We start from the raw sequence: 16,249 nt of genomic DNA, 5'->3' as shown, positions 1-16,249 counted from the left end.
AGAGAAGGAAAAAAATAGATGTCCTCACCGAAGCCCGATACATTGAAAATTTAAACGGACAGCGGTTCGTCTATTCGGAAAAATCTATATCCCCGAGATATGTTCAAGAAAAATGGAGACACGAAATGATTTTTCAAAATTGAAATGATTGAATTTACAGTTTTTTTGAGAATTATTTATTATCAGAAATCATTTTCATATTCAATTAATTCTTGATAAAGTTAACATGAATAGTTAAAAGAAAATAGAAATTTATTTTATTAATTTGTTACTAGAATAATTATATTGTATTTAAACAATAAAATCATTTAGTAGATAAAGAATAATAAAATTTATTAAAATTTATAAATAGATAGAAAATAATGATTGAATCGATAATTAAAAGGACATAATAAGATTAAGAAATTACTTCAACTATCAACTGACATACTGGATATTGTTATTATCATTTTTCTTCTAGATAAATATCAATTTTATTCATTTCATTTCTATTTTAAATATATTAATTCATTTTAAAATACACGTATTATTTTAATTTAAACAAATTCTGTATTACTTTTTCATTGTGCCTTTCATTTGTTAAAACATTACCGGCTGCTTTTTAATCTAAATCTTCTAACATCACAAGAATTCTGCTGAAGTTCAGAATGTTGGAATGAAGATTATACGTGTTAAATTACATTGTCATCCCAACTATGTTGATTCGAATGCACGCATGGATAGGAATGTGTTCACTCGCACTACATTTACATCCAGTATGTCATGCAAATCATTATCATGCGAATCACATGTGCTTTTTTCGTAAGAGAGATTAACTAGCTTTAAATTACAGAATATTAATTATGTTATTTGAATCGTATACTTAGTAGAAGAAAAATTGAGATACATTTTTAAGTTATGCATTAAATTTTATATAATCTTACAAGAGAAGAATATTTCGTTAGTTGCAATATAAGCGATATTCAATTAAAAAGTTGTTTGAAAAATTATTTATGTATATTTTGAGAAGTACTTTATATCTGATCATATGCGTATATTATATGGATTAATTATTGGATAAAATAAATTAATTAGTTTATGACAATTCTTAATATTCATTATTTCATATTTATATGATATTTTTATTGTATTGTTAATCACGAAAAGAATATTTATCATTGAAAATAAATTAATCACAGAATATTGTAGAATACTTTAAAGTTGTATGGAAACTACTGAAACATATACATTTGTATATTATGTACATAAAGGGAAAACTTTTCTTTTGAAATTTATAATTTTCTCGTTAAAATATATTTTTAATTTTTATAGCACGAATTTTTTTGATAATAAATATTTTAAGAAAAGATTAAACAAATACAAAAAATTTAAGGAAAGGTACCTTATATAACCGGAAGGAGGATTTGCCGCACTATTCTTGTGACGAATGTCGTCGTCGATATCTAATACATTTGCTAGCAAACTCTTGCTACTCTTCTCCTGCAATTCCATGCCCTTTGCCCTTCTGTTGCCTCCAAGAATGGTTTTCTTCGTGATCTTCTTTCCTGGACGACTCATGCGCAGCAAACACGGCAACCATTGTAAAAACAGCATTTTAATCTAAGTGCAATGAGAAAAACAAGATTTATACAATACATAATTTTTATAGTCTAATATTTAATAAGTTTAAAAAGATAAATGAAATTCTGATATAAAGAAACTAAAAGAATCAACTTTATCGAAATTAATCATACAATTTTTAAAAAATTAAATAATAAATATATTTTTTAAACTTTAATGATTATTCGATGATATTACATGAGAGTAAGTCAACTTATTCGAAATTGGGACTTTTAATAAAAATCATATATTACGAATATAATATTATTAAAAGCTTTTACGTTCTTAAAATCTAATTATTTCAAGAAAGGATTTAAAATAACTTTGAAATCAATTTAAAATCTTTAACATGCCATTAGTAAGATCTTTAAAAGCAATATTTTTCCATAAATAAGTATCACGTATTTTACTTACAATTTTTCTTTAAAACTTGATTAAACCGTATTAAAATTAAGAAATAATTCCAAAGATAATGACTTCCGGCCAATAATTGAACGATTATTGAAAGTGCAGAACTTTGCCCTTTAAAATGCTTTATCATTTATTTCTACATGATTTCTGGTTCCCGAGATATTATCGTATAAAGAAAAAAATACTTTCCAATCATTTATTTTAAACTCGATTAAACTTTATTAAAATTAGCAAAATTTTAAACCGCTATAACCGCTATGATCATTGAAAGCACAGAAACTTGCCCTTTAAAATGCTTTTTATTTATCCCGATACGATTTCCGGTTCTCAAGTTTTCGTCATAAAGAGAAACGTAATTTTTAATCGTTTATTATCTCCATCCTTGTTGCTTATTTAGATCTCTCGCTCGCATCTCGTCTCACTGACCTATCCTAAACTCCAGACAAGCGACAGACGCGATTCCTAGAAATGCATAGTACGCATTTCCAGGAAAAATAAGTAGGTCATTGGGTCGCGGATCCATTCATAATTTTCGCACAGTCTTAAGCGTTACGGACACTTTGAGTCTTCATTGGCATGATTTTCTCTATTTCCTGAATAGATTTGATGACAAAATTTTTAGATTCTTGTCACATGTTTTATTCGAAAACTCGAAATCATTTGTGGCTTTGTATGTGACTGAAATGGTGCATTAAACAAAAACGGAAATGATCAAATTTTTATACACTTAATATATTTCGAAAATTACGAATTTGTTTTCAATCTTTCAAATTATCATTTGTTTGATTCACTTATTAAAAAACAATGTTTTCTTTCTCTTATTTTCATTGAATATAAATGTATAAAATTCATTAAACACAAATTAAATATCTCGTTTTTAAAATTACTCAACACGATTGGAATCACTTAATATATTAAGCGTAATGCTCCTTTTTTTTTTTTTATACTTCAGGCGAAGATTGGTATTCTTTGTTTCGCTTCCATCTGGAAATAATGGCATGGAAAAGTACCGCGTGGAATTTTTCGTAGCCCGTAGGATTCTCGTCTCCGGTTGAAGTACGTTTCCTCTTGGTTTATGAAAGTTCCAGTAACCAACGGCCAAGAGGAAGTGCTAACGCCTCGAAGGCACTTTAAACTTTCAGCGACTAAAGCACTGTCTTTAATGGCTGTAATGGCCACTGCGGATAAGGGCTGAGTTTTATGAACGAAAACACCAGCTACATTTTGCATACATCTGTCAAAGTTTTCTCTCTCTCTCTCTCTCGCGCGCGCGCGCGATTCGGTAAACTGAACAAGTTTCAAAAGCTTGTAATTCAATCTCAAGTGCGAATATCTCGCTTATTCGTCGAGAGTTTATACATTATTATCACGAGTTATGCAATAATTTATTATTATTATTATTTTTTTAGTATTATTAATTTTTCCAAATTGTTTTTTCGTTCAAGAGATTTATATTACAAAGGAAGATGAAAAATTATGATATAACGATATTTATAGACTGTTATTGATAAATAATATTTCATCGAATTATATAATACGAGTAAATATCGAAAATGTTGAATTATTGATTTATAAAAGTCTTTCAATCTGTTATTTTGTTTATTAATTTGACTGATTCTTTATTATAATTATATATTGAAATTTTTATTATATGTTATATATATTATTTTTGGTAGATAATACTATATTTTAAAATGCATATTTTAATAGTAAAATTGTAAATAAAAAAAGAATAAGTGAAAATACATATTATTAATTTTAATTCAACAATAAGACAGTAACAATATAAAATAATTATTTTTTCTTTTGTTTAATATAACTAGTTACAAAATATATTACGAAAAAGAAATTATTTTTTTTCTCAATTTATATTTTCCTTTAGTTCATAATGGAAGAAGGAAGAACATCACGCACATTCGGATCTCTTCTTTTGTTATCCGTGAATAACACAATCGATCAAAGACAAAATCATATTTATTCTTTTTGTAAGCGAGATAACTTGATTTATTTTCTTTTATGATAATACAAAGATTAAACCAAAAGAAGACGAGTAAAAATATCAAAAGAAGAAAAGAAATTAATTCTTATATTATAAATCCAAAGAGAATATCTTTTTAAAAGTATAATAATAATAACATATTATACAACGTAAAAAATATAAAGAAAAATGTACATTATGAATATACTCAATAAATAATATACTCAAATCAGTAATTATAATATAAATGATGAGATTCATTTTTAACCTTTTTCGATCTATTTGTTTTTTAAAATTCAGCAAATGAGATAATTCGAATTGAGTCAAACTCGATTTTGAATAACAAATTAATTATTAATCCTCTTATTTTAAGTTTAAAATCTTCGGATCAATGATACGAATAAATAAATTAAACAATTCCAAATAGAATATTACGATCGAAAAAAGTTAATACACAAAATAATTTAAAACAAATCTCTTACCCACGATGGCATCACGTATCTGTCGGGCGTTCTGTGATGAAAATTCAGCACCAACACTGTCAGAACGACGCTGCTCGCCACCATGAACATGATGCAATTGAAGTACGACCCTGAATTCGGGGTGTTCCAGAAGATACCCCGAAGAAAAGAACATAAAAAGGAGGCGATTAGTCACGGCAATGGATCGAGGGATCCACTCTATTCGTCTCTAAGAATGAAAGACTGTAGGGTTACTTCAAAAATTCTCGCAATCATCGAATCCTGTGATTGTTCCTTTTCGTGTACCTAATTGTTTCACCCCTGATAATCTTTCATTCGTTTCAGTGACCATCCTCGCACGCATTAAGGATTTGTTCAAACAGATTCGAGGATCGAGAGTAGTTGAAATAAATATTTACACAAGAAATATTAAATTTTGATTAATCCATACCATTCATATTTACGATATCATTATCTATAATATAATACTTAATATTTTGCTTGCGAATTATTATTTGTAAATATCTCATTGGCTCTTGAATGTTTCATATTTTCACATTATTAATAGCACGATATTTAAATAATTTTTTTCTACAAAAGGTAATAAGTTGAGAAAATAATATTCTTTTCTAATCGACAAGAAACAGATACACCATAATGCATCGATTATCTTTCACATTTCTACATATATAATTTATTTACAAAAAATAGTCATCCCTCTCGATCCTAAATCTCTCTAACACTCGTGATCCAGAGAAGAGCACGCATTCTCACACGATCGCATAACATTTTCCCATTCATTCCTGGCGATCCTAGGTCGTGTTCCCGCCGATCCTTTTGAAGAGGATTGTTCCAAACGAGGAGGAGAGAAATGCAGAGACGAAGGAAATTAGGCGAGCGAAGAACGAAGAGAAGTTGGAGGGAATAAAAATTAAATAAAATAGAACGTGGAAGAATATGGAAGAAATAGACGAATTGTAAAACGAGTAAAGCGAATACTTATTTGCATGCATTCGAAAAACAAATAAGCAATTTCGCAAAAAATGTTTTAACTTGAGTTTTATTTCGACGTCGAGAGAACTCGTTATCGCATCCTTAACGCTGTGTATTTTTGATTATGGACACACGCTATATAGATGTTCGAAATAGATAGAAAATTTAAGATAATTGTAGAAATATCAGTTGAGAATTATTTGTTAAGTTATAAACAATTTCGTTTTCGGTTGGATAAAAAGAAATGGAGACAGAACTATCTTATTCTATCGCCAATTCATTTCATTAAATATAAAATTGATTGTAACTTAAAAAATTGTATTATATTTTAATATGTATCTTATTTTTATTTTAAAGTTTTTAGAATCTTCACTTAAATTTTTCGACTTATTTCATTCGAACACCCTGTATATGCATATGTGATATATGAATATTCTGTATAATTTTTATGAGATAAATTATGTGACATCTTTTATTTCATATCTACATATAATTTGTCACTCTATTCTCTTAAACTATTTAAAAATTAACAATGTTGCTCGACCATAAAATTGCAAATAATACGTGATTTATCTTTTACCAGAATTTAATTTAATAACAGATTCGGGATAGAATCGTAGATCTTGTATAACCATGCAAATTAATTTTAAATTTATCCTTTGTCGCACAATATCTTCAATAGAATATTAGATTTTAGAATCTAATATTCATGATGTTACATAGGATACGAGTAACGAAGTGTTAAGGAACACTTTAATAACGTATCCTCTCGTATCGTTTGTGGCGGTGTGCATCGCTAGCCTGGCTTCTATATCTTGAAAGGGAAACATCTAACACATTGGCATGCAATTACTACAAGGATGCACAAGTGCCCTGGGTATTATATAGCGCACGAATAATTGTTGTCTACGGAAGGATGCGCAGAGCATTCGCATAGAGAAGCTGCTCCTAGAAGGTCTAATGAAATTAAAATTAATCCACGTCTCGTTTTTTTTTTCTCAGAAAAGTTAGTATGCGACAGACTTACTGGGAGTTGTTAATTGTATCCTCGATCTGAACAGCGTTTTTTTGTGATGTTTTGTTGTTTTCTGAGGATTATTATTAGTCACACATTTTTGCCAAATATTTTTTAAGATTGTGTAATAATATAACGTGTGTAATGTGCGTGACTTTGTTAATTTGTAAGAAGATAATAAAACTGTGAGGGAGAAAATTTGTGCGGTGTCGTTATTCGTAAAATAATGAATATATTTTATAATACGTACTGGTTAGAATATAAAATATTAATTTAAAACAAATTATCGTTACATCAAACAAGATCATTAGACTTATCAAACCTAAATCTCTTTTTTATACAATCACACTATAAAATTTTTATTATTACACACAAATTCCGCGAAACTGATTAAAGTTCCTTTAAATTTCTCGTCAAAATTTCATCTCCTTATTATATTTTACCCTATCAGAAAACCTTGATAATGCAAATCCATTGTTGTCAAATAATCATGATTTTCCGGTAAACGAACGAACGGTCAAGTTAAGGTAAAGTGAAAAGAAAGAAAGGAAAAAAAAGGAAAAGAAAGAAAAAAAGAAGTGAAAGTAGAAGGAAAGGGTTAATCTCGGCGCGAGAGAGAGAGAGAGAGAAAGCAACGTTAAAGAGGGCGGCTTTTAAAGTATGGATTATCTTCATAGCGAAGTTTAACGGCTCCATAAAGGCTGTCGTAAGCGTCACTGATGTGATTAATCGTTGTACACGAAAGCGGTTACCTTCGTCCTTTATTAATGAATCCTAAAGCGAACGTCAGTCTACATATTTATAACTTTTGCTTCGTTTAGATACATACAGGCGACTTCTTTTCGGTACTTTCACGCTTGAAATTTCTCGAGCCAAGAAGGGAGAAGGGGGTTGGATATTAAAGGAAAATGGAAATTCACGATGTGCTAAGCGAATAAGATGGTTTAAGATTCAGGAATCGAAGCGATTATGATTCATCTCTCGGTTTTGCAAGTATTTTGATTCGTTTGTCACATTGCGTGTGATCGATTTGCAAAATAATTTTTTGCAGAGCATATTTAAAATTTTTGACTGGATAAATTAAATTTTCTTTAACAAAATATTTTGTACATAATACTAATGCAATCGTTATGTATTATATCGTTATATTTAATCGAATAAGGAAATTATATAGATGAAATGATCGAAATTAGACAAGATTCGAATTTTAAGATCGCATTCGATTACGTTCAATTGAATCATCAGTTGCATATTATTTTCTACTTCAAAGATACTTGAAACATCGTTTAAGATATTAAGAGTGTACGCAATTGTTAAAAAATTATATTGTAGTTTCAATACTGTCAACAATATTTAATACTACAACATATTTTTCTTTATAATTTTTAAATAGTATTATAATAATAATTAAAAATTAAAAATATCTTAAACAATCTTCGATTTTATTAACCCACGTATATCATAATAATTATAATACATAGTATTCTACTACAACTCAATACAAATCAATAAACTACAATAGAAACTAATGATCCTCAATTTACAACTAAACAACTATCATCTATGTAAAATACAATTTACTACTTTTCCTGTACATATAATAACGCACCACGTACTTTGGAACTTCATGACTCGTCAGAAGCATCATTTCAATCATTCCTTTTCCCCTCCACATCCCAGAAAATATCAATTCCAAAACCCTCCATTCCCTCCAACTATCCTTTGCCAAATACAAATACACAGATGCCTCGGAAAATATTAATAAACCTATCCATCCCCTTTCCTTTAACGGCGCTGTATTTTCCAATCAATCCCCCCCACTCTCTTAACCACTCCACATCCATCTCCCCCCTCCCGTTTGCACACCGACCCGTTCCAAGGATAGGATAAAAACACGTTTCCTTCCCATCCATCCGCTTCACGGATGGAATCTAAAATTCATGCTTACCCTTAAACGTGAACGCGGTGTTTACGGTAAACGATTATCCTCAGTCGGGTATAGGGCCTGGTAAACAGGCGTGGGCGTATATTTATTGCATGCACACGTAAGCAAACAAGCTGCACGGTTTGCACCACGGAATCACGCAAATTGCGATGATCTGTGCACACGGGGAAAACGCTTTTCGCGTAGCTTCATTAATGTGCGGGTGATAGCTTTACCCTGTTCCCGATCGTTCGCGAATTCGCGAGGCAGAGTTGATTCGTGAACGAATTTTGCGTGAAACAAGGGAGGGGTGGGGTGACAATGGGATGCCTCGAGAGATCGATATCGAATTTTTTCATTGTTATTTCGTGTGTGAATGGAATGGAAGGTCGATTATCGGGGAATTAATTGGGGAATGGATATATTTGGAAAAAAGAGGGAGTTCGATTTGTTAATGAGTCGTGAAAAACTGAATAATTTTTTAACGTGGATGTTTATACAAGTAAATATTGGGAAAAATTAAGAAATGAACTAGTCGTTTGCGAATTTATTTCGTATTTGAATAGATTGAAGTTAAAAAATAACGTAGATGATATAAAATGTACAGAGAAATTTGGAAAGGATGATTAGTTTGTTTCTTTAACTTTTAGTAAGAGAAATATCGTATTGCAAAAGATGAATTAATTATTGATTTGTTAATTGGAATATTTACATATTTATTCATTCAATTGCATTCAATCTTGTTTTAGAAAATTAGAGATTTTATTTACGTTTTATTTATGTTATTCATATTAGATTATTTTCTTTATTTATTGAATTTAAATCAATTTGTAAAGAAAATTTCTCTTATTTTAAAAAACGTAATTTTTATTAAATAATTTATTTATTTTTGTCAAATTCAAAGAGAATTTTAATAATCAACTCTGAATTCTTCGATCGAAAATTCATATTAAAATCAAATTCTAGATTTAGTATATTATAATATTCATATATATATATATATCCATATGGATATATGGAACTCTCTAACAATTAATATTTTGAATCATTAATCGATAATGACCTACTTTGTATTGGCCAAATATTCGTCGACTAAAACATCATCAGTGAATATTAAGAATATCCAGTGATAATTTCTAATAAATTGTAAAACGAAGAATGTGAAAAAATCGAAACGAGTTACGCAACGTAATTGATAATAAGCTTCCTGTTTCAGTTCACAGAAAACGAATTTACGCTCGATTAGCTCGGCAGATGATTTTTCGTTTAAATATGAAAAGGATACGGAATTTTTTCAACCGATGCACCGTCAATATGGATCACACCATTCATTACACGGTCTAGTTAGCAACGCGCGTTTAATTAGCTGTTAAATACCAGTATTTGTGTCGCATACGATAAACAAAGGGATGTATGCTTGTTCGTCGTTCAAACAAGAGATTTATTTGAAAAGGATGTGAAATTTTTTAGTGGGAAATTTTATCGACCGTTGATTCCGATTGGTTTGATTTTTCAGTGTTCTCGTATTTTTTATTCTGGTTTATGTTATTTGTTTTCCAGGTGTTGAGATTATCTGTATATTTTTCGCGTGAAGAAATTATCATAGTTTGTTATTATATTATATTATTCTCAGGCGCAAATTAAACGAATAATGTATGAAAATATTTTAAGTTAACGATCTGTTTTAAATCGTGAACATTTATTTATTGATCGTAATGTAAATAATTTGATGATATTTTATTAGCTATAAAAATATTAAAGTATTGTAAAGAAAAATATGATTTAAAGTTTGGACTAAGAATTTGAAGAAAAGTGATAAATAAACAATTTATTTTGTTTCTTTCACGGACAAATATCTTTACAAATAAAATATTTAATAAAAGAAGAATTGTGTTTGTAAGAATTTTGAAAAATATTATTATTACAATTATAACATTTATTTGTATGAATAATTTTATAAGCATCAATTATCTATTTATCTTTTATGTTTATGAAAATTTGTAAAGTTACGTGTGACAAAAATTAAATTATCACTTTTTAATATAATTAATACGAAAATTCTTTTATTCTCATAGATATTTTATAAAGAAATTATTTTAATCTTTTACAATTTAAATTTCCTTCCAAATTTCTATATTAGAAAATGGATAAAAATAAAAGTTCGGACAAGTGAAAGATGAAATCACGTAAAAATATATTTATAAATTTATAAATATGTATCAAATTGTGATATATTTTAGAAGATTTTGATTACGGAAAAATAGGAGATGAGAGTGTTAAATATTGGATATGCAAAATGTATTCGAGGAATGGTATGTAGGTCGCGTGTTATACCGAAACATTTATTACTTTTCACGTGCTTTCCCCATTCCCATTCCTACGATACTGGAAATTCGAACGATTCGTTTCACAGCGATCGATTTTACGAATTTTCATCGGTGGGACATCCAGTTGAAAGGGTTGCAACTTTGATGTATACGAGAGTATGAACGTGTTGATATATAAGTATCGTGCAAAATGGTTATCAAAAATGATATCCTCGACAAGATGGAATCGAAGATGGAAAGTAAATATCTTTGAAAATTTTAAGAAAATAAAAATTCTTCACCCTTAAGTTTTGTTTAACTAAAGTTAAAAACTTTAAAAATGTATTTCGATATTATGTGATTTCTATTTATATATAATAATAATAATAATAATTTTCTTTATTATATTCCATTTATATAAAATAATTAATTTATAGTTTATTATTCGTATATGTACGTATTATTATTTGCTCTTCCGTTTTCTGTCAAGTCGTATCAATTTATGCTTTATTTTAAAATGGCTGACCTCAACTCATGGTGTTTGACATTTTCATGGAATGGTTTCGAATCCCTGTTTTGAAAATGAAAATGTCAACCTGTGAAAGTGTTCCTGACAACAGGAAATTTTGTGGATTTCACTGGATTCTTTCTTCTCTGAATATATGTAATATATAATATTTTACAGATAAATGTTAAAATATATATATTTTTTTTGTTTCTAAATAAGAAGAAAATATTTTCAGAAATTCTCTCTGAATGATTACATTTTAAAAAGTTTTATAATCTTAAGATTTCTACATAAAATCATTTGCAGATACCATCAATCAAATTTATTGACTTTGAAAATTTGAAAATATTTTAGTATTTAATAATAATTTAGAAGTATAAGTATAAGTTATCTTGATGATATTTATAAAACAATTGATTTCGATCACGATCGCATATCCGTTTTAAGAACAATTCTTTAATTATTTTTCCAACTCGTTTGCACTAAATTCCCAATAATTCTATTCCACTGTGAAAGCAATTGTTTCCCAAGTTATCTCTTTGTATCAAGACACGTATAGACTCAGACTGTTTTTCCCTTTAACAGTTGAAAACCTTCATAACTCAAGCATCGTAAAATCTTTTGACGACACTTACAATCCATCTTTTCCCAATTTCTCCTTCGTTTCTATCTCCTCGCTTCCCTGTGGAGTTTTCTTCCTTTTCCAGATCTTCTCACCGTTCAAAGAGAAAACTCACCTCCTCCCTTCCCATCCTCTATTGAATCCTTTTCATCGATGGTCCTCGTTTATTTCGACCTGATCCTTGATTACTTCGAACCATCGCTTTGGTTACTACGTCACGTACAGCTCGTTCATCCCCGTTTCCTTATCCAACTAGCTGTTTCCTCTTTTTTCCTTTTCTTTATAGCAGCTCCTCCTTAACTTTCCATCCGTTCCCAGTGTCCATTCCGTCGCTCGCGATTCCATACTCTCAATCTGTCGTTTGATTACTTCATAGATTCAGTATCTTCCGCTGTCTTTTAGTTACTTTTTGTTACTTTCGTTAGGGCAGATTTATCTTTTACACTTTTTCCTTTGATCGTTTAATCTCATTTCATTCACTCCTTTTCAATTTGACTCGTCCTCTCCTTTTCTTTTGCATTCGCTATAGCATTCGCCTTTTTTTTCTACTATTATTTGTAAATGAATAATTATTCGTTGAAGGATTGTTGAGATATTTGTGTACATTTAATTTTACTTGGAAATGAAATTAAGAAACAATGGTCAGACATATGTATAAGACTTTTAGATATTTCAGAATATTTTTTAATGTAAAACGTGTTTTGTTTAATATTTGTAAATATAGTAAGTATAACAATTGAGAAACTTGAGTAATAAAAAAATAAAGAGGATAATATAGATATTATTAACGTGTTCTTATGTTTTAATTATTTTAACTTCCAATCTTTTTAGTTAAATCTCTCTTTTATTTGTCCATATTCTTTATTTCCTTTTCTTTCTCTTATTTTTCTATTCCTCTTTTCATTTCTTTATACTATTTTGGCAAAATTAGAATAAATCATGAAATTTCAAAAATGTTAACTAATTAGAATAGTATAGAACTTTCCCGTATCTTTCCTCAGATCTCTTTTTTCCTTCATTCATTTTCTTTATTTCCTTTCCTTTCCCTACTCTTCTTCTGGCTTTTTCCTCCACTTCTATTCCTTTCTCGCTTTGCCACTTTATTTCTTTCAATTTAGCCTTCCCTTCCTCGTGTTTCATGTTTTATTCTTTTCCTTTGCTCCCATTTTATCCTCGTCTGGTATATATATATACATCCTTCCTCTCATCTCTCTTTCTTTCTCACCGCGCAAACTTAATTCCACAATTAACCCGGTAGAGTAGATCCGAGTAATCTCGCGATTTTAATGACGCTGCTAGCGGTTCTTTAACCGTACGCTCGAGTTGTCGCTCGATGGACCGTGCATTTCGTGATTTTTCTCATCCCGAACTATCCTCGCCTCGTTTTCGAAACCATGTATAATCCCCGATCTTTATCTTTCTTCTGAATAGATTTGAGAAAATGTCTGGAAACTCGTGGTTCTCGTGTTCATTGGAATCGAATCGAGCAGCACGTTTTTCTTTTTTTCGAAGAAATATTCGAGTTTTCGAAAAAAAGAATAAAGCTTTCTTTTTTTTTTTCTCAGATTTCGATATAACAATCTCGCTCATTCGTTTAAATTTCAATTTCATGATTTCTTGTTTAATGATACGTTTTATTTCTAGTTTCTTCTTTCTTCGAATCTTTCATTTTTCTTATTGCATCAATTAGAAGCGATTATCGATCTTTTATAGCTTATCTGAAGTTTGATCTTTTGTTTGGAAGTAATTCTCATATTTATATTGATTTTGCATTTTATGAATTGCATAGTTTACTTAATTTTTTTTCGGTATTTTTTCTCAATACGAAAAAAAAAATTAATTTATTTCTCTTTATTACGCTTGAATTATTCGGCGTAAAACTTTTTTTATATTGCAACAGGAACGTTGTTTCATGCATGCTTTCGGTGTTAATTCTGTACTTTGTTTCGATGAATTTCACTCGTTATTTTAATTTCACTTCAAATTCATTGAGATTAAAAAATTGAAAAAAATTTCATTAAAGCTTAAATAAAGCTTAAAAAGTTTTTGTTTATGAAAAAATCTTTCTTTGAGAAATACAAAATATACGTTAAATTTAAATTATTTGTAATCTTTCATTTTATTTTTTCGTAACATGTGTATTTGAGGAGAAATATAATAAAATATATATATTTTTATATTAAACGTAAATATATATATATTAGAGAATTTAAAAATTATCATACAAATATATTTTGTATTTTAATTCATTATATATTTTAAGTATAATTATGTAAATTTTATAAAAAAGAAATTGTTCTCGTTATACATATTTATCAAGAGTAGAAATTGATAATTTTTTATTCAGAATTCTTTCCATATTTGCTCCAATAAACACGTTCTTTTCATTGTCACGTTTCCTCATTTCCATCATATAAATGTTCTCTTTTTCTTTGTTCCTTCTTTCTTTCTTTATCTTCTTTATCTTCCCTTATTAAAATTGTTATTCTATTATTCGATATCACGAGAAAATTCATTTTATTCGAATGAAAAGTAGGGTATAGACCAATTTAATAGAGATACGTATTTCAATTTTTTTCTCTTTTTTACAGATTCAATATTTATCGTTCAATATTTTTATTTTTCTGCATTTTCCAATCATTCTGAAATTATTCTTTCAAATTTATTATGCAAAAGTTCTTCTTAAACAGATCTCTCTTTTTATTTGGTCAAATGCACGGAAATTGTACAGCAAGATTTTCAGTCTATCTTCTTATTAAAGTTTATGCATCAACTACTATATTGTCGCAGATGAGGATTACTTTTCTACTAAGTTTTTCGAGTCATTTGTTTTTTACGTTTCTTCGTGAACTGTTCTGTTCTGACAACAGGCAAAGTTAAAATATTTTCAGAAAATGGATAATCCATCGATTACTTTTAACGACTGATTACCAAAAATAATTATATTCATTTATTATATTAATAATAAAGTTCATTATAAATGATGCTTCATTATCTTTAATCTTCTTGTTTCAATTCAAAATTCAATCAATAACCCGTGTATCTAGCAGACGAAAAATAATTTTTTAATCAAATTTTAGCAATTAGTATTCAGATTTTCCAACAGCGGAAAAAAGTTGCTCGTAACATTTAATCCATCCAAATTACTCTCCATATATACACACCAAACTCAGAATATCTGAACTTTCTCCGAATAAATTCTCCAAGAACTGTCAATAGATATTCAAACAAAAATCGATAAGATCAAGAATCGACAATTTCCTTCCAACATTATATATAAAATCTCTTCTTCTCCCTCCCCTTTGTATTCGTGCATATTACATTTAACGGCGCAACAGCGGGCGAATTTCCCCTCCCCCTTTGCCCGGTGAAAAGGATCGTCTTTCACGGTGCAATCGCAATTTTCACTGTGTCGTCGTGGAAAGACGAGCGCGAGAGAGGAAAAGAAAGCAGCGGGCTGCGCTCGCTTCCGGGAAACCGTTTGCGAATGTTTCGTCAAAGCTGCGCCAGCCAGCCACGCTCTCGAATACGCGCTCGTTCCGGTGTACGAACGCAGGGACACGAAAACGGAAGCAGGGGACGACCACGGGAGAATAGCTACGGCGAAAAGCCGTGATTCTTTCTCTCGTATTTCTCGCGCGAGAACCTGTGTGTATCTCTCCTTCCGCCTCCGGTGCACCAGACCGATGTACACGCGTTTAAACAAGACATTTTTTTTCGAGACACCTACGAGTGAGACGCTTGTGAAGACGTGGATGTTTTTTTTTGTTTTTTTGTTTTTTTTGGATTCTTCGCTTTTAGCCTGATTCTTGAGAATAGGTTTTCTTTTCACGCAGGAGGTCGAGATTCTTTTCGGAATGTTTTGTCTCGTTTGAGATTAGGTGTGTTTAATACATTTTATATCGTATTACACGAGCGAGAATGGGTCAAGGGTGTTGTTTCGTTTGAGAAGATTCGAATGAAACGAACGTTTTCTGTCTTGTCTTTTTAATTGTATATATTTCTTTTATTTGATGGTTATAGATTGTTATTTACTTTTGTTTTATTTTTAGTTGTAATTTATCGATCATGAGATGAGAATTGTAAATAAATTCGCAAACGATTACGACTTTTTAATATCTTGTGGTTATATTACAATTTTTGGCATAAATATTTGATTGTTTTTAATAGAAAATTTTTTTTTAATTAGCTTGATATTCGATTGTTTTTTGTTAAATCGTAATATTTGTATCGATACTTTTAATATAATATCTTAAGTTGAATTACGAATTTCATTTGTGCTATTTCAATTTTAATTATAGATAAGAGATAATCATTGAATAAAAAAAAGAAAAGAATATCGCAACTGATGATACATACGATGAAACGTAAGAATTAATTAGAGAAAATTGCGTGTACTTTGTTACTTATGTGTTTTGCTCGATACAGATGG

The 16,249-nt window shown here is 29.4% G+C and overlaps 1 protein-coding gene across 5 annotated transcripts in view; it reads right to left on the bottom strand.

The window, feature by feature from the left end:
- LOC107997516 (neuronal acetylcholine receptor subunit alpha-7) overlaps positions 1 to 16,249 on the bottom strand; it is a 367,007-nt gene that overhangs the window by 19,960 nt on the left and 330,798 nt on the right. For all 5 annotated transcript variants that reach the window (XM_028666579.2, XM_062071768.1, XM_017056162.2 and 2 more), the window contains 2 exons: positions 4,471 to 4,580; positions 1,382 to 1,599 (listed from right to left, as the gene is read on the bottom strand). In XM_028666579.2, the coding sequence (XP_028522380.1) occupies positions 1,382 to 1,599; positions 4,471 to 4,580 (328 nt within the window). The remainder of the gene's footprint in view (positions 1 to 1,381; positions 1,600 to 4,470; positions 4,581 to 16,249) is intronic.

Source organism: Apis cerana, linkage group LG2 (assembly GCF_029169275.1).
Source record: "Apis cerana isolate GH-2021 linkage group LG2, AcerK_1.0, whole genome shotgun sequence".
NCBI classification, from domain to species: domain Eukaryota; kingdom Metazoa; phylum Arthropoda; class Insecta; order Hymenoptera; family Apidae; genus Apis; species Apis cerana.
This window is presented reverse-complemented; position numbering and strand designations above follow the sequence as displayed.